We start from the raw sequence: 24,109 nt of genomic DNA, 5'->3' as shown, positions 1-24,109 counted from the left end.
GAAAGTAGATAAAAGTAAAAAGTTTTTAGGAATTTTTAAAATCTTTTTTTTCCCCATTTACTTACAATGGGTGGAATTTAAAATGCTTGTAGCAGCAAAATTATTGGTTGAATTTATACCTAGTTGGGATTATATATTGCCAGTTATCCAGAATATATGTGATTACATTTTGGGAAAAGTAGGTTAGAGTTCAAATTTGTTACGAATTTTTAAAATCTTTTTTTTCCCATTCACTTATAATGGGCGGAATTTCAAACGTCTGTAGCAGCAAAACTATTGGTTGAATTCACACCAAATTTGGTTCATGCATTACCAGTGACCCAAAATAGATGTGATTATATTTTGGGAAAAGTAGGTCAAAGTTTAAATTTTTTATGAATTTTTAAATCCCTCCCCCCATTTACTTATATTGGGCAACATTTCACATATCTGTAGCAGCAAAACTGTTGGTTGAATTCATACTAAATTTGGTTTCTAGATTGCCAGTGACCCAGAATAGAAGTCATTGCATTTTGGGAAAAATAGGTCAAAATTTTAATTTTTCAGGAATTTTTAAAATCTTTTTTCTTCTCCCATTTACTTATAGTTTTACATAGTTTTTTTTGCCCCTCATACATCTCTAAACTACCACCTGAACTGCTCACAGAGTGTACAGCTGTAACTTACCAGAGGAGACATTGATGGTCATGGCATCTTCTCCCAGTTTGTTGCTGACGATGCAGGTGACGGTCAGGTTCACGGTGGGGATTACAGTAATTTTATGGGTGGCCTTCCCGTTGATGTAGGAGCTCTCCTCCTGGAAAACAAGCACGGGAATAACGGGTTTTTACTAATATTTTGAGGCCAAAAAAACACACACTCCAGTTCAGCTTCTTTATTTACGCACACATTTTCGACTTTTCCATTCCACGGAATATTTTGTATATTGGTTGACAGGAGGGGAGACGACAGATAATGGGAGGAAAATACTGCAAATGTCGACATCAGACAAGGAGCTGAACTCAGCCGATACACAGGGGGAGTCTGACAGGAAATGCCAAAATGCAAACTCATTGTGGATGCAGAGGTAAACACAAAACATCCCCCTCCTTGCCAAAAAAACCTGGAGCCAACAGAGAGGTGCTGCCTGGGTGTTAGAACATTACCTGCTCCAGATGAGGTTTGCAGAAGTTCATCACAGAATAAATTGATAGAGTGCAAAGTATATGAGAGCGGCATTGAAGCTGAACATCAATCTCATTGCAATGAAAAGCTGTCGAAGAGATTAGAATGGCAAATTAAAATATAAAGAAATGCCGGTGTTTTGTATTCCTCCTTGCGTTTCACCAGGATTTGACACTTTCTGCAACACTGCATTTTTAGTGAACTGCTAAAATCCGGACTAAGGCCTCTTTACATTCATGCCCTGTACAGCTGACTGTGATCTATGCCACTGCAGCTGTTTGATCACACACTGAAAGAAACCGAAGCCTCAGACAATATAACATCATATGCAAAAGAACATTAGATTATACAAGATTATAGAATGCATGTCCTTGTATGTAATTTGTAATTCTGTTAAATGACTCAACCTGAGAAACATACTTTAACCCTTTCATGCATGAATTGTGAGAACCTGAGTCAAGATTTATTTTTTGAGTGTTTTTATTCCTCCTTAGCCATGGAAAAAACAATGTGATCGAGTTTCTATGGCGTTACAAAAATATCCATGCATTTAATTTTTGAAGTAAAGAAAGATGTGTTTAAAACCCAATATCAGAAAGTAATATGAAAACAATGAAATAAAAACATTTTTAATCCTGCTAATCTGATGTCTTCTCACATTTTAACATATTCTAATGCTAGTAATTACTCACTTCATGGAGATAATATGCAAAAAAAAAACAAAAACCTTTTTGTCTAACAAATAACATTTGATTTACATTCAAACATGTCACTGCAGATCAGGTTTATCAAGAACAGCACCGTTACAGTAATGGTATGAATGTCAGTGTATGGGATGATGCATACGTGTCCACTGTGTTGGCTGATATGGAAGTAAAACAACAAAACCCTTTAATATACAAGAGAACAGCTGTAGAATAACTGTCCACTGTAGTGACCTATGCATGAAAGGGTTAAATATTTCAAATTATTTTGCAATTTTTTAACACTATTATTGCATATAGATGCTTGTATTGACCCTTTGCACGTTACATCACGCTCTGTTCGCGCTGCAAACGAGTGTCATGATGGATGGCGGAAGTGCCGGACTGCACACTGGACGGCAAACCGGCTAATATCGAATTTGATCTGAACATTCTCATTTTTGTTTGTTTTTTAACCCTGCTTTACATTTACAATGGTCGCAAACAACAGCTCCATCCTTCTTCAGAGACACCCATGGTTTCAGCTGGGTTCCAGACAGAGCCTGGATATGATGGACCTGATATCACAGATAGAGCAGGCTCTGTTTGTGTCCATATTAGCATATTAGCTCCACCAAACGCTAGCTAGGTGGCTAGACTGGGTTAACTACGATGAGCCACTATGTTCCAGTGGCTGTCAGAAGTGGCCTTCAATAGAGGGTATGCACATACATCACTTCCCTCCGGGCCACGCCCCTCTAAGTCAGACTGAGTGGCAAAAACCAACCTGCTCAACACGACGGAGTATAGCAGTAAACACAGGGAGACCAGGAAAATGTGAAATATGAAATTAAATTAAGGACAATTGGACTGGACATGGATCTGAATGAGCTACTACAGAACAAGTGGTCCACGAACATTGACATGTGACCCCAAATCATGTATCCGGACATCCAGGGTGTAGGGGATCATCGCTATTTTTACCTGAAACAAATATACAGGGTGGGGAAGCAAAATTTACAATGAACATTTAGTTGTTTTTTCTCAGCAGGCACTATGTCAATTGTTTTGAAACCAAACATATATTGATGTCCTAATCATACCTAACACTATTATCCATACCTTTTCAGAAACTTTTGCCCATATGAGTAATCAGGAAAGCAAACGTCAAAGAGTGTGTGATTTGCTGAATGCACTCGTCACACCAAAGGAGATTTCAAAAATAGTTGGAGTGTCCATAAAGACTGTTTATAATGGAAAGAAGAGAATGACTATGAGCAAAACTATTACCAGAAAGTCTGGAAGATACTATTAAAGAAGAATGGGAGAAGTTGTCACCCGAATATTTGAGGAACACTTGCGCAAGTTTCAGGAAGTGTGTGAAGGCAGTTATTAAGAAAGAAGGAGGACACATAGAATAAAAACATTTTCTATTATGTCAATTTTCTTGTGGCAAATAAATTCTCATGACTTTCAATAAACTAATTGGTCATACACTGTCTTTCAATCCCTGCCTCAAAATATTGTAAATTTTGCTTCCCCACCCTGTACATGGTTTCATCATCGCTGAAAACCAGGGGCTAAAACTAGGCAGAGAACCAGCTGATGCAAAGTCCGTTTATAGTAGACCGTGTACTGACTCCAGTGAATATATGTATGATCTACTGGTACTGAGGAGATTTACTGAGTCTAGTTCAGATCAAGTACTTTATACAACACAGATACTACTGCTGTGGACCAGCAGGGTATGACTTTATTCTTGTAAATTATGATATTTTTCCCACCTGTATTTAAATTACGACATTATTCTTGTAATATTATGGTTTTATTGTTGGACTATGACGACTTTAATCTCATAAATGAATGACGTTTGAGTTTTTTTTATAACTACAACTATATTCTCATAACATTGTGATTCTTTTTGCATTCGACTTTATTATCATAAAATTACGGGTTTTATATCAATATTTTATGACTTTATACTCGTAGTGGCAAGTGTTTTTGTTTTCTCATGTGGTCCTAATACTCCGTCGTAGCTTTATTCTCCAGTTCCCCCGTATTTGAAAAACTAGGTTAGCCTCAGTTTAAGTTAGTTTATAAATCATGTAGGAGGACAAGGTTCAGAATCACAAAATGAAGACAAAAACCATGAAAGATCTGATCATGAAACCAAGAGCTTTACTAAGAAGTAACGTTAGCCAAAACAATACGTCATTTAAGGAATGATTTTACCCAAAAATACAGCATAAATTAATATTAGCTGACACGAACCTAGGTTTGGTTTCCTGGATTTGTGGATCCATCTACTTCTCTTTTCTTTGTCTTTCGGTGTCTTTAAAACGATAGCTCCGACTGCTTTTCAAACCTGTTCATACAATCAATCGCACAACAGCTCTTCCTCATTTTTTATTAAATATTGTTCTTAAGTTTAGACAGTACTGAAGCCAACGCTGCCATTCATCTCCATCTTTCTGCCACTCAGTGGACGTAACCACGGTGACTTCCACTAGCAGTGACATCACGTGCGTACCCTCTATATTAGCTCTGTTGTAGTGGCTGCCTTTTTTTACCAGCTACACTATGTTCTATGTCCTACTGTTATTGTCATTATGCTGTGCCATATGTTCTAGTGGTGGATCTGTACATATGACTGTGTGTAGATAGTAGAAAGGCAGATGCTTCTACAACAGAGCTACTTATGACAGCCACTAACATTATTACACAATGTTCGTTAATTAGAGCTGCTTTGGTTACAGTCTATTTGAGTTTTGATGGCATGATGGGGGAAACATGTCAAAAACATACACAGCTAGCTAGCTAACGTTAGCTGTATCTTTCCTTTACCATAATGAGATACATTAAGCGTAAGCGCAGTACAGAGGCTGGGTAATCTAACCTAAGACTTAGAACTAGGATCATCTAGACTTTTGTATACTTTTAGATCAGCACCTGTGTATGGGGACACTCCATTTAGAACAGAATGGTACAGATCACGTGCTTTAAACTCTGGTAGACTGGAGGATTTTGCGAGATCCGTAAACACGTCAGGAGGGAGAAGGTATGGGTCGGTAGCTAGCACTGCTATCGCTAGCTTCTCCTAATAGCATTCTTTCTGTCGTCCAGTAAGGTTAGTCACTTCGCAGGACAACTCCAAAACTTTATTTTCAGTGCTGGTAGTCATAATCCGTCATACATGTATTTGTTTGTTGTGTTGCTTTTGCTGTCCACCATGGCGCTGCACCCCTAGTCACGTGATAACTGTGACGTCGGTGCAAAGCGCCAATAAAACTGGGTTTATTTTGGTATCTGGCACTTTTCCAGTTTGTTTTTTTAACTCATTATTTATGAAAGTTTTTTTTTTTTTTTACAGTGTCAAAAACAAAAAACAAAACAAACAGGTCATGAGGTCAAGGGGTTACATAGATTGTATTGCTTAGACAAACAACACAATTTTTTACACTTAATGGTTCCAAATTTGTCTCACAGGTTATGTAGACATGCCAAAGTTCTTCACCCAGTTCTTTCTGAAGTCATATTGTGTAGGTCAGGGCTGTCAAACTCATTTTGGTTCAGGGGCCATATTTAGCCCAATTTGATCTCAAGCGGGCCAGACCAGTAAAATAATGACTTAATAACCTATAAATAATGACAAATCCAAGTTTTTTTTGTTTGTTTTAGTACAAAAATACCCCAATTATATTATGAAAATATTTAAATTTTACAAAAAAGATGTGAATAACCTGAAAAAAGAGAAATTTTATTTGAAAAATTAGTGCAATTTTAACAATACTATGCCTCGAGTTATTATTTATACATGTACATTACACACAATGTTACATGAACATTTGGTAACAGGCAGAATATTGTTAAAATTTTGGATTTTGGAACTAAAATTTGAACAATTTCTACAATATTCCATCTCTTGTTATTAACACATCTACAGATCACAGTGGATCCATAAATGCACAAAACATTTAGTAACGGACAGAATATTGTTAAAATTGCACATTTCGGGTTGTTCATCTTTGTTTTTATTTATGTATTTATTTGCATTTTATTGTGAAAAAATAGTTTTGTAAATGTAAATATTTTCACAGTGTAATGTTATTTTTTTCACTTCAGTTTTTTCCACATAATTTTTCACAAAGAAATTTTGTAGTTGTCATTATTTATGGGTTATTGTGTTGTTATTTTTACTGTAGATCACATTGGTCTGTATGTGGAACCTGAACCAAAATGATTTTGACAACCTGGACTGTTCAGGTTCATTTTTGCACTTTCATCCTGTGGGGCTGGAATGGAACCTTTCACGGGCCAGATTTGGCCCCCCCGGCTGCATGTTTGACACCTGTGGTGTAAGTCATCTGTTCTAGAAAATGGAGATGTTTTACAATATTGGTAAAGACAGTCATCACTCTTCCAGCTTTTTAGACCAAATAATAAAAGGTAAATGTAGACATATTTCCCCCCAGGATGGACCTAATGATGACCTCAGATAAATGCAAAAAAAATTACACTCTTGCTCTGAGCCATCCCATAATTAATGCATTTTTAATAAAAATATTGGGTCCAAACATAGGACCCAAATATGGACATTAAATCTCCCTAGGTGTCAGTGCATTAGATGTGAAAACGTGTGTAAATGGTCTTATACAGATTATAAATAAAGACACTGTGTTAAATGTGTCGATCCTAGTGGTTTTTCTAATCCACACGTGGGTTTTTCATCAATCTCAGTCTCATTCCAGGTTTGGTGTGGAACCCATCATGTCAGTGATACAAAGTCAGAAATGCCCATTTCTTCTAAACTGTCCCTCTTCAGATTCATTTATTTTATTGAATTTCTCTGTTGAATTTCTTTAGTTCTTCTCCATAAATGTCATTGTCTGTACTGCATGCAATGGTTCAATAAATCAGTCATGTAGGAATATGACATGATTTTTTTCATGAAGTATATAAAAAAATATTTAGCTTTTATTCTTATAGACCTTATGGAAAGAGAAATTCAGGTTCGCTGGAAAATCAGTTAATCGATCGATAAGGTCAACCAACTAATGATTAATGGATAATCGATAATTTGCATCCCTAATAGAATATATATTGTATTAAAAGTTCTGCAGACTATCATTTAGATAGTTACTAAGTGTAATATACTTCAGTTTTCCTAATCTGTTTTCTATCTGTTATTTACATTATTAGGACTCTAAACAGATGTTATTATATCATTAAGGAAACAAAAGTCATGTGTTCTGTTGTATCAATGTGAGATGGGGGTTGGATTTAATAAGTTTTCTTCTTCCCACTCCTTTTTTAGCAGAACATATTGAATTTATTTTGTTATTACTAGTGTACATGGCAACTGCTATTTTGTCTTGATCATCTTTATTTATTAATGGAATTGCTCTGATATTAGTTCCTTGTACATAAAAAAATATTCAATTTATTCTTCTGCTCAAAACAAATAAATGAATGAACGAATGAATGAATATATTGATTTTGAGACTGTATCTGTATTCTGTTCAACTGTACCTGCAACTGAACACATATTTCTGAATCCATTACTGCTGTCGAAGCCCATGGCACATGAGTGGAAAATTGCCACCATCAGTTTTTTACCCTAACAAAACAATTAGGCAGCTTTAAGTGAAGACATTATTCTCACTCAAATGCCACTGATCCATTGTGGCTTAAACAGATCTCAGTCAGTCGATAGCTCATGAGTCACTTCACAATGGCCTCGAAAACAGCCCTGCACTAAGCAAACTGTGAGCAAAAATACTGTGCGGAGGGTTTTCACAGCGGAGACACGGACGAACTGAGTGAAAACCTCAGTAGGAGCCCTTCTTTCACTTTAATTGCAAGAGCAAAGTGAACTCTGACAGGATCCTCAAAGAACACTTTAATCACACCACACTCAGCTGTTTGCTGTTATCTCGCCTCATTTCGTGGCAGTTTCCTTCTCTGCAGTACAAGCAGCTGAATTCAACACATCTCTGCTTTTATGATCCTAAACTCCACAGCACTTACGTTGGTGCCATTAATGCTCCACTGGAAGCTGGGCTCTGGTACTCCCTGAGCCTCGCAGGTCAGGACTTTGTGGGTGGCATCGAGGGCGCGTTTTTTGGTCAGACTGGTGATGACAGGACCACCTGAAACAAACAGGAGCAGGATTTAAAAAAAAAAAAAAAAAAAAAAAAAAAACATTTAACAGGAAAAGCAAAGTATCTCAGCAGTCACTTTTCCATTGACCCTCAAATTGTGCAAATATAACTTGTGCATAAAAAACTGATCTAATGTTAAAATGACAATTTCGCCCAAAGTCTCCTTTTTTGATTAAAAGTTTTTGTGCTGGCAAGAGGTGGTTTTTCAGGCACAATGCAAATGGTATATCACGCAAAACTGCAATGGAAAGACCTTTTCTCGCAACTAGAGTCAGGTGAATTAAAAAAACAGATGTTGACGTATGGTACAACAAGCGAAGAAGAAGAAGAAACATGCTGCGGTATGTGTGGACACACCAGGAAACCCAATCATTTTTTAATTTAGTGCAAGTTAGAGGGGTAATATATAATAATAATGAATATATCTGTAAATCAACATCATATTTACATTCGTCTCCATGTTTATGGAATGACTTCTTGTGTAATCTCCCAATAATTAATAAACAAATCATCACATTTGTGATTTAATAGAAAAAAGGACATTACGCACTTCTGTTTTATCGACATTTAGCAAATATGGGTAAAGTTTTGCACAGACGTCCAATGGAAAAGTGACTAATGAGTCATATAGCCTGTCCATCCATCTGAGAAAACAGTCTGAAACTGGGCCGATCACTGTGAAATATGCACCATCTATTCCAGTGTTTTTCAACCTTGGGGTCGGGACCCCACGTGGGGTCACCAGGAATTCAAATGGGGTTTCCTGGAATTTCTAGAAACTGATAAAAATAATTTTTTTAAAAACCTAACCAACTAACTAGAAAAGCACTCGGAGAGCACAGACCTCAGATCATTCGTTAAGCATCTTTGTGTTATTTATGCAATAAATTACACAGTTTTCAAATCGGACTTTATATTAATTGTGTGGTTTTTGTCCTTTCGTGTTGATATAGTAGGTTAAAGTGAAAAAATAATAGGCGGATGAGATAGATGAAGTTGTGCTGAAAAAAAAAAGACACCAAACATGGGCATAGTAAATATTTCTTTATATAGCATATAAAGGCAAAATCGAAAATACTGAAAAACGGCCAAATTAGGCTCAGACCCCTAAGGGTTAACTAAAGGCATGCCCACATCCATCTGCCTCACATGAAGGTGTGTTGGAAGGTAACATTTCCATTTCAACATTTTCAGAACCATTGAACATGACTGTAGTAATGATCGGTTTAAACGTTCTTTGACAAAAACCCACAGGGGCTGAAATTTTACTCTTATGAATAAATGACGATACTGAGCAGGAGCAGTATGTGGGCTCCTCTGTTTTTCAGATTAAAAACTCTTTGCTATCCCAACTGGAAGACTTATTAATACTGTCAGTGCAATTATTACACAGTTGGCTGACTGTAATTATTTGACCAAACTGTGATCATTTTGTAAAATTGCTAAATTTGATTCTATTCATCTGTATGAAAACAGCTGGATGACTCTAACAGAACAATGTCATATTTCCATTACTATCAATACATTATTCTTCATTGTTTGTGGTTTGACTGTTTAACCATTAGGGGTCTGAGCCTATTTTGGCTGTTCTTCAGTACTTTTGATTTTGCCTCTATGTACTATACAAAGAAATGTTTACCATACCCATGTTTGGTATGTTTTCTTTTCAGCACAACTTCATCTATCTCACCTGCCTATTATTTTTTCACTTTAACCTACTATATCAACATAAAAGTACAAAAAACACACAAAAATACAAAATCCAATTTGAAAAATGTATATAATTTATTGCGTAAATAACACAAAGATGCTTAACGAACCTTTTCAAAGACTTTAAAAGTGAATAATTGGTTCCAAATATTAGGTATATAACATTAAAATTGTAATAAATGAAAACTATACTCAAATATTTGACATAAAAGCATATCTTTACATATGCGTTTTCTCTGGTTTTCTCACCCCTCCCAGTCCTCCTGATTTCTGCATCTGGTTCAGGTGGGGGTTATCCTCACCCTTACCTGTAATACTAACGCAGTCTGTGGATTAGAATGCGCAGATTTGTCCAGTTTTTTTTACGTTTTGAAAAGGGACAAAAAATGACAACGATATGGTCAGAATATAACACCCCCCCACCTCATTTTCATACTTTTATTCACGGTTATTTGCTCTGGGTTCAAATCACTTTCAAATGCAATTATCCCCAGTGGTCTACGTGACTGACTGCCGATGCTACGACGTGTTGAAAATGTCATGTGATTGAGTCATGGGGCCATGACCATGGACCCTTAAGGATTAATGGCGTCATTTCAATCTGATTTTTTTTTTTTTTTTTGCTATGGTTTAATGGAACCTGATAGGAGAATTAGTGCCACCACAGGAGGCAATTACATCTAATATTCACCAGGGTGGACTGTGAATAAAGGGAAGGTATTTACAAATGTATGTTCCTATGTTTTATGCCAGTATGCGTCTCTTTATAAGACATATGTGTAATATTATGACATTTATTCCACTCCACAGACTTATTTCCGCAGACAGACAGCTGCTGTAAATAACAGATTGTCGCTTTACTGATGATAAAAGTAATATTTTTTACTTTTTCCACAGGTAGTTTTGTAATAAGTGATTACCTACAGCAAGCTGATTATTGCAGAAATAAATATCTTCAGGGTAGAGACCGGAAAAACAATAATCATCACAATTTACATTTTTTAATTTTTCCTCAGGGTTTATTTTGTTTACATCGTCAGCGAAAACACTTAACCAAATGTTACAATGATTTGTTGTTTTATTTAATTTAATTTATGTACACTTTGATGTTGAGGAATATATTATTATAATTGTAAATAATTTCCCTGCTGCCGTTGTGTGAAAAGTTTTGCAGTTTAAAACCACAAATATCCATCTTTTATAGTGTTTTCATTAAATCTCAGACTCCACTTATTTTGATTTAACCCATAAAGATCCAACGTTACTTTTGTGTCAGTTCCCAAATGGATTTTTCCACTATATTTAACATTTCTTAAGTGATTTGTCACCATCTATTATGAAATAATCCCTTGTATTTAGCATTTTTCCTGTGAAAATCCAGTATTTTTTAATGTTTAATTTACTAATCATATAGTTGGTAATAAAAGCGCAGATTAAATTTGAGGGTTTATTATATCAAAAACTGAGAAACTGAGAAAAAGTGACTTTTTCAGTTAAATATACCATTAATTGAAACATAAAACAAGTGTCTTTGGTGGATGTTATTAATCCAACTCATGGGTTTTACTGGTGAATCAGTGTTGTAAAAGAAGACAGTGTTTCCACGGTAACTATTCAATTAAACAATTATGTACATGTATTCATAGGATTACTGGATTAATAGGCATATAACAGTTTAAATCAGTAGATGGTTTTGGTCATTAGTGGATGTTTGGGTCTTAAGGGTTAAATTCAAACCTATGCTTCTTTCACAGTGTTTAAATCACAATAACTCTAAATCATGGGTGTCAAACCTGCAGCTCGTGGGCCAAAACCAGCCGTCAAAGGTTTCAATTTGTTTGTCTTTGATGTATTGGGATTGTCCTCCTGTCAAGTCAACATATTTATTGGCTAAATTTACTTAGAGGTCTTATTTCTGTCTTTGGCATAGAAATCAATATAAGTGAATCCCCAAAGGAACTTTGTGTTGGTAAATGCAAGTTCTGCAAAATTGACAGGATTTCAGTTCTGTTGCAACATGTGATGGTCATATGAACTATGTTTTCAGGTCAAAATGTGCAATTTCATCACAATAATTCTATATTTCATGTCACAAATGGCCAAGTTGTATTTTAACTGAATTCACCTGGAAAAACAAATATCTATTCTTTTAGATTCCCCAATTTTTCTTACAAGATATATACTACATACTACATGTTTATTTTTACAGGTTCAATATGGAGTATGGTGCTGATCCATCCTGCTTATGTTAAACCAATACATAAAGAATGTCACACGTCACTTTTTAAATCAACAGTTTTCTAATAATAAGAATTTTTATAAAGAAATAGCAATTCTATATTGTTATATACTCTTTAGTATGATGATAAATTATACAATACATAATTCTGATCCTAGTTTTTGCACAGGATCACTTGTGGAAACGGTGACATGGCTGCCGAGCATCGTATGATGGGATCTGTAACAACCATGTCACATCCGTCCACTGCCACATTTTGGGTTTTTGTGTCAGCTGTTATTTGTTTAGATCCACAATACTAACATTTATGAATAAGAGGAGAATTAGCAATAGTAAGGTATATAAGCTTTACTTACTAATAAAGTACTGGTACTGACCAGAGATCATGGTAATGTCACGTCCGTCCACCAGCAAAAGTTTTCACATACACGTGCTATTCAAATGCCATAGTTCTGAAAATATAGCTTCCACAAATAATTGATATTATTTGTGGAAGCTATATTTTAGCTATATAGCTATAGATAATATATACTATATATAAGCTATATAACACAGTTCTATGCATTTCTTACAAACTTTTTTTTTTTTTTTGGACAAAAATGGCACTCATTTGACCCCCTAAGTAAATTTAGCTGATCTTTTTTTTTTATAAGTACGTGTTTTCTTTCTTTTCTTTTTTTTTTTTTTTTAAAATCAATTACTAGAAATTCCAGGCGACCCACGTGGCGTCCCAACCACTAAGGCTGAAAAACATTGTATTACTGACAAGGACACATATGTGTACTTACCCTCTACGACCAGCTCAAAGCTCTGGCGTCTTATGAGCCCCCCCATGGTCACCCCACACTCATAGACACCGGCGTCGGCGTACGTCAGTTTGTTAACTCCGGCTTGTTCACCGCCTTCCCGTTCTGAAAGGCAGAACCACAAAGCTAGTCTGTATTTTTCGAAAGCACAGTGGGCCTGCAGTTGTAATTTATTCCAAATGCAACACAGGCACAGTAATTACAGCCATTCGTTTCTTTAACCAGTGGCATTGCACTTGTCCAGCTGCCCTCACAACGAGCGCGGACCCTGCCAAGTATACACCTTCAGATGCACGAGAGAAAGCCTCCACGTTTTCCTCTTCAGGGTCACAGGAACATCCGTTTCAAATTATGTTTTTTTTTACTCCGCCAGGGAAAAAGCCACAACTATGTGAGTGAGGTCAATGAGAGCTTTGTGTGAACATGATTAAATCATACCAGCTAATCTTCACTTTTTCCTTGTTTTTTTTTTTTCCTGTTCTTATCTACACAGAGCCAGTTTTTGTTGCTGTAATGACCCAAACTTCAGCTCTACCTTTTCTCATTTTTATCTTGTGATTCATTGCAGGCGAGATGTACCCAATAAATCAGCCATACACTGGAAAAAATCCAAATCTTACCAAGTGTATTTTTCTCATTTCTAGTCAAAATATCTCATCACACTTAACCCTATAAGGCCAAACGTATCATATTTGATCCATGAGTTTTGAAGCCCTCTACATGATCAGTGTGATATTTTTTTGTCTTGAAAAACCTGATGTATACAATTAGATACATGCAATGCACAGATAATCCACCAGGGGGAGGAATTAATTCACCAGAGGCCTTTCCAGTGACATTACAAGACTGTCATTAGTGAGGAAGGAGGAAAAGGAACTAACAATTTGTTAGACATGTTTGTGTTATATTATGTTTTTGTTTGTTCAAAAATAATAATATTTGAGCATTGAGACCCGATGGATCAAATATGATACAAAATTGAAACTCATACATGGAAACTGATATTTGAAAAAAAAAAGTTTTGGTTGTTCAAAAGGACCAATAAAGGCTCCAGTTTCAAAGAACTGGAACTTTCTGTCAATGATTTAATGGTTCAGGCTTTACAGTGTTAAACTAAGACATAATCACCTAAAGAGTAACTTTTCAGTGAGATTTAAGAACTGATTCTTAAACAATAGATCTGGAAAATCTGATTTCAAGAATCTTATCAAGATATTTTCACACTTGTTCCATTGGCAGATTTTTTTTTTGTTTGATTCAAGATTTTTTTTCTTAATTTAAGATTTATTTTTTTGGTTTATTCAATGATTTTTTGGCTTAATTCAAGATGTTTTTTTTTTTTTTTTGCTTAATTTGAGATTTTTTTTTTTGCTTAATTAAAGATTATTTTTTTCTTAATTCAAGATAATTTTTTTTCTAATTCAAGTTTTTGGTATTTTTTTTGCTTAAGTCAAGAGTTATTTTTTGCTTAATTCAAGATTTTTTTTTTTTGCTTAATTCAAGATTTTTGTTTGCTTAATTTGAGAGGGGTTTTTTGCTTAATTTAAGATTTATTTTGCTTAATTTAAGATTTTTTTTTTGCTTGATTCAAGATTTTTTTGTTTAATTCAAGATTATTATTTTTTGCTTAATTCAGATTTTTTTGCTTAATTCAAGATTTTTTTTTTGCTTAATTCAAGATTTTTTTGTTTAATTTGAGATTTTTTTTTTTTTTTGCTTGATTTAAGATTTTTTTATTTGCTTGATTCAAGATTTTTTTTTTTCTTTGCTTAATTCAAGAGTTTTTTTTTTTTTTTTACTTAATTCAACAATTTTTGCTTAATTCAAACAAAGAAATCTTAATGGAACAAGTGCAAATTATCTTAGTAAGATTTCTTGAAATAAGATTTTTCAGATCTATCGTCTAAAAATCAGCTTTTACATCTCACTGAAAAGTTACTCTTTAGGTGATTATGTTTTATTTTAAGTGTGATGAGATATTTGGACTAGAAATAAAAAAAAATACACTTGGTCAGATGTAGATTTTTCCAAGAATCCTTACTTTCTTTAAAGATCCGATTTTCTTCTAGGGCTGTTCTAGTGTTCCTATTTCTCCTGTAAATGCTCCACTATACATCTTCCTTAGGGTTTTTATAGCTTTGGATGGACTCTCTGTCAGATCTGTTGTGTGGAGTAAAAGGCCCACTAAGGAATGACACCTCCATCTAACTCCTGAGCTGAAGAAACTCCTTCTGTTCACAGACACAGTTCTTTTTTTTTCTGGCCAGGTTAGATTACAGGCTGAAGAGGACGTAAACAGGCAGTTAGACAAATCACTCCTCCATTCCCTCTTCGTTCATTCACTCTTTGGCTTTTCTCTTTGATCAACAGCCAACCTCAGCATCCATTACCTTCCTCCATGACACTATAGCTTCGCCCGAGGCACTCTTCTCAATCTTCACAGACAAGGTGTCCCCTACTGTCTTCACAACCTTCCCGGTGGGATTCAGACTCAGGTCCAGGTCTGAGGAAAAGGAAACACACACAAAAAAAAAGGATGGTTACGTCGAGTCACATCGGTTAGGTGTGCGGAAATGCCACGGTTATTTATTGTTTCAGCCCCTTATCTTCTAACGACAAAGCAGAAACCTTGAAGGCACTTGTCAACACCAGGTCCATTTCAGTTATGACAGTCAGTGGAGAGTTCAGAGCCGTTACGTCCCCAAAAAACAACCTCAGACGACCAATAAACACAGAGGTTTGCTCCGTATAACACAGGTCGACTGTTCGAGTTTTGCCGCTCAGACTGTAAACATCACGTCGACAACAGCTGCCGGTGTTTGCAGAGCTGGGACTAGAGGCTAACGAGACGACATTTCACTGGTGGAATGTGTTCATACAGCAGATATTTGTTCTTTTACTGGCGTTTATCATAGCGTCAAAACAACTCATCACTTTATTAAATGTGTGGAATAAACTCTGTCACTGTCGGTTTCCACGGCCCACACAGAGGACCTCAGAGGACCTGACACACACACATCAATAAATACAGCTTTATCCGAACTGATAATTGCAGTCATATGTCACCTACACTTAATACTTTACTTATTTTATCATTACTATTTTTGGTCATTTTTTGGTCACTTAAACATTGTTTTTTTTTTATCCTTTGTATTTGATACATGTTGTCTTGTGCTGCTGTACATTTGAATGTGTCTCAATAAAGTATATATTATGTAGGGGTGTAAGAAAATATCAATTCTGCAGAAAATCGCGATATTTCATTTCACAATACTAAAAAGTACTGGATCGATATTTTTAGGTATTTATTCAAATGCAGATATGGCAGAGGTTCATTTTTGTTTTTTCCATTTTGTTTATATTTTATTTATTATTATTTAACACTCTTATATTAATTAATGTTAGTTCCTTTGTTGGTATTGCACAAAAGTAACTCGACAATGTTAGTTATGAATTAATAGAATACGAACATTTGAACAGGATCTTAAACTGTAACGTCTGTACAACATAATTTAAGTTTTAACACAGGAACATTTTGTGATATAGCATCAGATCCTGTTGTGATTAAATACGAATGTGTTTAATATTTGTGCAAATATCTGGTGTAATTCCATTCTTCCAGGAAATAATCTTTTAAAAAAGAAACAAAACCAATAAAAAAAATTGCCTTTTCAATAGTATCATGATATATCGTGATATATTGTATTGTGATTTGTAACATATCGCCAGATTCTTGCCAATATACGAGGGCCGTTCAATAAGTTCATGGCCTCACCCAGAAATACTGGTTGTTATAATACAGGATGTTACATTCTTTCGTGATGGGATAGTGATGCTTGAACATCAATGGACCAAGTGCATTGCTGTAAATGGAGATTATGTCGAAAAATAAAATATAAATTATCAGTCTGTGTTGTTCTGTTCTGGGTGAGGCCATGAACTTATTGAACGGCCCTCGTACACCCTGAATTGAATCGAATCTTATCTTATCTGGGGGCGGCTGTGGCTCAGGAGGTGGAGCGGGTCATCCAATAACCAAAGGGTTGGTGGTTCGAATCCTGCTCTGTCCTAGTCATGTGCTGTTGTGTCCTTGGGCAAGACACTTCACCTTCACCTTATCAGTCCTTGCCTCCAGTGTGAGTGAATGGATCCACTGTACGCACTTTGAGTATGCATTCATAGAAAAGCGCTATATAACTCTAATCCATTATTATTATCTTATGTCATTTTATAACCAGGGTTTACAGGATTATTATTGCAGGATTTACAAATCTGCATTTATTACGTGGGGGCCATGGTGGTTCAGTGGATAGCACTGGTGCCTCACAGCAAGAAGGTCCTGGGTTTGATTCCAACATCAGTCAATGGGGGTGGGACCTTTGTGCAGAGTTTGCATGCTCTCCATGTGTCCACGTGGGTCCACGGTCACAGCCCCATGACTGAATCACATGACATTTTCAACTTTTTAATTGATGTGGATACAGCAAATGATGTGGATACAGCAAATACAACCAGAGATATGAAGGTTTGAACTCAGAGCAAACAAACGTGAATAAAAGTATGAAAATGAGGTGGGGTGGGGGGGGTGGCGTTGTATTTCTGACCATATCTTCAGAATTTTTTGTCCTTTTTCAAAACGGAAAAAAAAAACTGGCCAATTCTAATCCACAGACTACATTAGCATTACAGGTAAGGGTGAGAATGACCCCCACCTGAACTGAATGATCAAACAGGGAGGACTGGGGAGGGGGAACCGGAGAAAACACCTATGTAAAGATATGCTTTTATGTCAAATATTTGAGTATAGTTTTAATTCATTACAATTTCAATTTTATATACCTAATATTTGGAAGGAATATTCACTTTGAAAGTTTTTGAAAAGGTTCGTTAAGCATCTTTGTGTTATTTATACAATAAATTATATACATTTTTCAAATCGGATTTTATATTTTTTGTATGTTTTTTGTCCTTTTGTGTTGATATAGTAGGCTAAAGTGAAAAAACGATAGACAGATGAGATAGATGAAGTTGTGCTGAAAAAAAGATACCAAACATGGGTATAGTAAACATTTCTTTATATAGTACATAAAGGCAAAATCAAAAGTACTGAAAAATGGCCAAAGTAAGATCAGACCCCTAAGGGTTAAAAAGAAAAGTAAATCGTGCACCCATTGCACAAAGGTGGGGTCAGAGGTTCCTTCCACTTAAAAAGAATCATACGACGGGCCAATAGTGAACAAAAAGCTATCGAGTAACTTTGGGAACTTTGGGCAGAGTCACATGTTACCACCACACTGTTCTATTTGTCTTCAGTTTATCATTTGCTTTCGTGCTGTACTGAGTTGTTTGAATATGTCAGACCTATGGGGGTTTAGATCGATCCATTAAACTATTAAGTGCATGTGTTTGGACGGTGGAAGGAAGCCAGAGAAAACATGTCAAATCCACAGAGAAAAACCCACTGGAATTGAACCCACGACCTTTATGGTGTGAGGTGACAATCACTGCACGACAAAGAAAAAAAAAAAAAATCAGATACAAATGGAGGTTATTGTCAGAGGGACTGTGACTGAGAGAGTCTTCCAGATCATCTAAACCAGGGTCAGAGCAGTAAAATAATAACATGACAGCCTTTAATAATGACGACTGCAAATGTTACTGTTCTAGTGCAAATACACTTTAAATTAGGAAAATAGAATAGAATAGAATGGAATAGAATAGAATAGAATAGGACTTGATAGAATAGAATAGAATAGAATAGAATAGAATAGAATAGAATAGAATAGAATAGAACTTGATAGATAGAATAGAATAGTATAGAACAGAATAGAATACAATAGAAATAGAAGATGACTTGATAGAATAGACTAGACTAGACTAGACTAGACTAGAATAGAATAGAATAGAATAGAATAGAATAGGACTTGATAGACTAGAATAGAATAGAATAGAATAGGACTTGATAGAATAGAATAGAATAGAATAGAATAGAATAGAATAGAATAGAATAGAATAGAATAGAATAGAATAGAATAGAATAGAATAGGACTTGATAGACTAGACTAGACTAAAATAGAATAGAATAGAACAGAATAGAATATAATAGGACTTGATAGAATAGAATAGAATAGAATAGAATAGAATAGAATAGAATAGAATAGAATAGAATAGAATAGAATAGAATAGGACTTTTGCATGTGCAGTGAGTTTGCACACATTTCTTTACACATAAACCTTTAGTAGATCTGACCCTAAAACTCTCTACTTTCAAAAGGAGATGGGCTCCAGTTGTTGATGTCCTCTGTTAGGGTTTATTTTCCCATTGATGTAATCCTAGGTGTATATAAATATATATGATTGTATATGTACATATAGATGTCATCACAGCTGTAATATGTATAATAATACTAATAATACTAATACTAATACTAATAATAATAAATGTTTTATATAGTGCTTTTCTAGGTACTCAAAGAAGCTTTACAATATATAGTATGTCTAAATGTGGACGATGTAGGAGTATGTATGATAGGAATGTACATTTATCTTTACACTGTTATCCTGATGAATGTATGTTTATACGCATGGAAGATATATACATGAAAGGCTGTATTTTTTTTTTTTTTATCTTATTGTAAAAATGAAATCTCATCCATATATACATTTATCTAAGGACACAGCTCCTCTCATGGAGTTCTGTTAATTGCCTGTCTTTTGTTAATGTCAATAAGGTGTTAAAAAAAAAAAAAAAAAAAAAAGGAATAAAACATTCTTACAGATCATCTAAACCCTCAGCTTCTCCTTTCTATAGTATTATAATATAAAATCTGAAACGGTAAGCTGAGAACACTTTATATTTGTTCTTTAATTGATTCCTGACTGTTTAACAGCTTGAGTATTCATCCCACAATAGTCTTACAGGCCAGAAGAACGTATCTAAAAGCAGACTATAATTACAATTAATTATTATCAGCTCCAGTCGTGCCTTAGCAACGTGATACTGATAAGAATAGTAATTTACACATTCCCACTGTGGACAGTTTGGTTCCAGACTGCGCCGTTCTATTCGGTGACTTGTCACAGAGTTGACAGGATGACTCCCCATGACTGTGATATTTTGGCTTCACTTTTCCGCAGCAGAACCAAACGGTGTCTCTGGGTATCATCTATCTTTATATTTAGTCTATTGATTTAAATGGAGAGAACAGACCAAGAGCAGGAATGGTTTTTTTTTTCAACTCGCTCTGATTTTGTCTCCAAATACTAAATTCATGACATTGAAGGGTTCCACAACAAAGTTTGAGCTTTTACTTGAAAGTTATGCAAGAGGACAAAACTAATGAAATAACAAGGCAACTCCTTTACAGACTGAAATACATCCATATTCTTTGCATCTTTTAACCCTTAGGAGTCTGAGCCTAATTTGTCCATTTTTGAGCCCTTTTGATTTTGCCTTTATATACTGTATACAGAAATGTTTATTATACCCATGTTTGTTTGTTGTTTTTTTTCAGTACAACTTCATCTATCTCATCTGCCAATTATTTTTCACTTTAACATACCACATCAACACAAAACGACAAAAACACACAATAATATAAAATCCGATTTGAAAAATGTATAGAATTTATTGCATAAATAACACAAAGATGCTTAATGAACCTTTTCAAAGACTTTAAAGTCTCAAATCTCGGTTATGTAACCAAATTATATAACCTCAATTCAAAACAGAAAATTTTACCGTTCACTGTTTGACTGCTAGCCTGCCATCCATCTGTCTTTCTGAATGAGAAATCCATCTAGAACTGCGGAGCTTGAATCCAAATATGAAGGTGGGACTAACAGACGCTGAGTAAACCAATCACAGATAAGATGGATGTGATGCTTTTGTCGGAGAAACTTGAGAGTACAGGTGTAATCTGTAATTCAATCCTTATTTTTGAATCAAATAAACAACCAACAAGAGTTATAAGGAGATTTGTGGTATATAGAGTTGGTATATAAGGTATATAAAATCTAAATTGTAATAAATTAAAACTATACTCAAATATTTGACATAAAAGCATATCCAATGTTTTCTCTTTGTTTTAGTGTAAAATGACTAAAATTCCATGAAAATATTTACATTTACAAACTAGTAACCTGAATAAATATGAACACACACACACACACACATATATAATATATATATATATATATATATATATATATATATATATATATATGAAAGACAGTATGAACCTTTACCAGAAATATTCCCTCTATTTAACTTTTCTTAAGTGATTTATTACCATTTATGATACTATTAACCTATGTATTTTATATTTTTCAGTGCAAATCATGTATTTTCCTATATTTATTCTACTGATCATGTAGATGTTCATAAAAACTCAGATTAAAGTTGAGGATTCTTATATCAGAAATTGAGGAAACTGAGGAAAAAGTGAGTTTTTCAGCAAAATCTATCCTTCACTGAACATAAACCCAGTGTGTCCATCCACTGTCACTGATCCAACTCCATGGGTTTTACTGGCAAATCAATGTTGTAGAAGATGATTGTGTTTCCATGGTAACTATGGAGCCTCTGAATGTCCAAATGGGTCTCATCTGATGACCATGAAAAGATGAAGAACTGTATTTACAAGAATTATTTACATGGATTGATAGGATTAGTGGATCAACAGGTATTAAACAGTTTAGATCAGTAAATGGTTTTGTTGGTCAGGAGCTGTTTGGGTCTTTATGGGTTAACATTAAGTGTAATCTAAGTACTTTAATACTGCAGTCCTTTAGGAATGTAGCACCTTTATGACTATGCAAGTGCTTTGCTTTACTGTTTACAGACCAATCCTAGCCAAAAAAAAAAAAACAAACAGTCCAAGTGCATTTTAATATCACTGTTCTCTTTTTTAATTTGTATTTTCCTCACTCTTTCTCTTTTGGGAAATTGATTTGTCGAGCCAATTTAACAAAATTGTAATAAAATGAATAAAATTAATGACAATAATAAAAACCGAGTCATTTAGTTCATCACAGGTGTCCCAGCTGGCGTTGATCATGAGTCAGAAAAACATTCTCAGTTTCAAATGGAAAAGATGTGAACTGTTTCATAAACAAAACTCTCAAAAAAGCCAAATTTTTCAAGTAGTGTACAAGTTGTCCATCTGGTCCAATAACTTTAAGACTGCAGATCCATTTTTAAAGGTGTGGTCATATTTAGCTTGTGTTCATGTTTTGATCTAAACTACTTTTTTTTTTTTTTTTTTTTTAACTTTTTTTAAGTAGTTGCAGTAAAACAAACCACTCTGCTGTTTCTCTCTGGGCTGATTGTAGTTTAACTACAGCCAGTTTCCTGACAGTAAAAACAAATTACTAGTGATTATACAAAATGGGAGGAGTAGAGGTTTAATGTGGACCCAAAAGTCATTATAGCCAAAGTCACTTTAGTGGATTAAACTGGCTCTGCATGGGACTATTAGAGGGCAAAGGCTGGTAATATTCAAGTTTTAATCCTCTAAAAAGACTAAATCAACAATGACGTGATTCTAATAAGTATTATTGTCCAAAACATGAGGAAGCTGTGCTGGGTGACATGTTTATGTTTATTACGATGAATGTTGCAGATGTAGTTTTAATTGAACATCCCCATCAGACTGCTCTAAATATTTACACACAGAACCGAATACGAATTCATTTACAGCTGAAAATAATCTCCTATCTGAGGAACGTTTCTTTAAAAAACATTACCCTGCAGTTTTAAGGAATTATTTTGGCTTCTTTGAAATGTGTCTGGTTTTTTTTTTTCTATAAATATACGTGTTTAAAAGGGCAGAAGGAGCTTGGGGATGAGTGGCACCACTGTTAACAGAGGTGTTTTTCCACTATGTTTTTAGCTTGTTTTGACACAAGTGTACAGTGATGCCAAGCTGAAATGTCATACAGCCCAATTACCACTGGGAGGCTGACATGATGTTTCTTTGCAGTTTTTTTTCCCACAGAATGCCTTTAAATTCAATATAAAATGAACTTGGCATTTTGTGCATTCAGGTGATACAGAAACGCTGGCAGGTCGACGCTGCCTCCATAGCAGTCTAGTGAATTCAGTCAATAAATACATCTAAAGTATGACTCATGTATTCCCAGACATGGTTCCAGCGTCTAGCCGTTGGAAAATGATTCCATCTTCGCGTCGATGTGCGTTTCAGAACAGCTCCAAGCGGCCGCTCAACTTGACGTGTTGAGTGTTTGAGACTCTTCCAAAGGTCCCTGAAGTGACTGTGGACCCTTACCCTAATACAGGTGTTTTAGGATGTGCCTGGAATCTGATAATGGACAGATTTCTTTATCCAGTACAGGGGTTCCCAAAGTGTGTGTGTGTGTGTGTGTGTGAGTGTGTGTGTGGGGGGGTGGGGGGTCACATGTAGGGATGGCAATCGAGAACCCGTTCTGGTAACACTTTACTTGAAGGTCTAGCTCATAATGGATTAAGCGCACATTCATAAGACATTATAATGCATTAATAATGCATTATAAAAGTCATTACAACAGTTTATGATCATGTACAACAACTTATACCAAGGTTAATAAAGTATTATAAGTGTAGGCATAATGTATTATAAATTCAGCTTTCATTATGTTTTATACATCCATACTAAAGTGACAACAGTGTTTGTACGAAGAATCTCAAGTCCTGGGTTACAGAACACATTATAACTATGATAACTGTAACCAGTTATAAAGACACAGAGAACTGCTCTAACATGTAGTTTCTGAAACGGAATAATGCCTTATTATAAACATCAATAATAAGTTACAGGAGGACTTTAAGAGCTTTAGTAAAGTGACAACACTGTATTAGGTTATATTAGCAACTGTATGATATTACAACACAAGTATGATGACGTATGAGCAGTATCTGCTGGCTCTAAGTAAAGTGGAAGTCAAAAATTATACATCAAAGTGTTCTTAATTCTTTATTTTGCAAAAACAAAACATTAAAAGAACAGAGACAGTAAATAGAAGTGTTACATGTTGCTTTGTACATAAATAAGAAATAATGTGGCAGCTCTAAATCTTTGTTAATTCAAACACATAGTTTTTTTTGTTTTTTTTTAATAAATATGAAATCCCTAAAATAGATGGGTATAGGGACCAGTGACAAAACCTAATAAAAGTTCCCCACCTAAAAACATAAATTCCTTCACACTGCTTTGGTATGGATGTATAAACCATAATGAAAGCTGAATTTATAATACATTATGCCTACACTTATAACACTTTATTAACCTTGGTATAAGTTGTTGTACATGATCATAAACTGTTGTAATGACTTTTATAATGCATTAT

At 34.9% G+C, this 24,109-nt stretch overlaps 1 protein-coding gene across 1 annotated transcript in view; it reads right to left on the bottom strand.

Moving 5' to 3' along the window:
* alcama (activated leukocyte cell adhesion molecule a) overlaps nucleotides 1-24,109 on the bottom strand; it is a 255,318-nt gene that overhangs the window by 17,395 nt on the left and 213,814 nt on the right. The window contains 5 exon segments of the mRNA XM_030154323.1: nucleotides 667-796; nucleotides 7,875-7,996; nucleotides 12,746-12,835; nucleotides 12,838-12,868; nucleotides 15,154-15,266. Of these exon segments, the coding sequence (XP_030010183.1) occupies nucleotides 667-796; nucleotides 7,875-7,996; nucleotides 12,746-12,835; nucleotides 12,838-12,868; nucleotides 15,154-15,266 (486 nt within the window).

The sequence above is a fragment of the Sphaeramia orbicularis genome, chromosome 14, assembly GCF_902148855.1.
Source record: "Sphaeramia orbicularis chromosome 14, fSphaOr1.1, whole genome shotgun sequence".
Lineage (NCBI taxonomy): Eukaryota > Metazoa > Chordata > Actinopteri > Kurtiformes > Apogonidae > Sphaeramia > Sphaeramia orbicularis.
The sequence above is the reverse complement of the archived record's forward strand: the minus strand, read 5'-3'. Positions and strand labels throughout refer to the sequence as shown.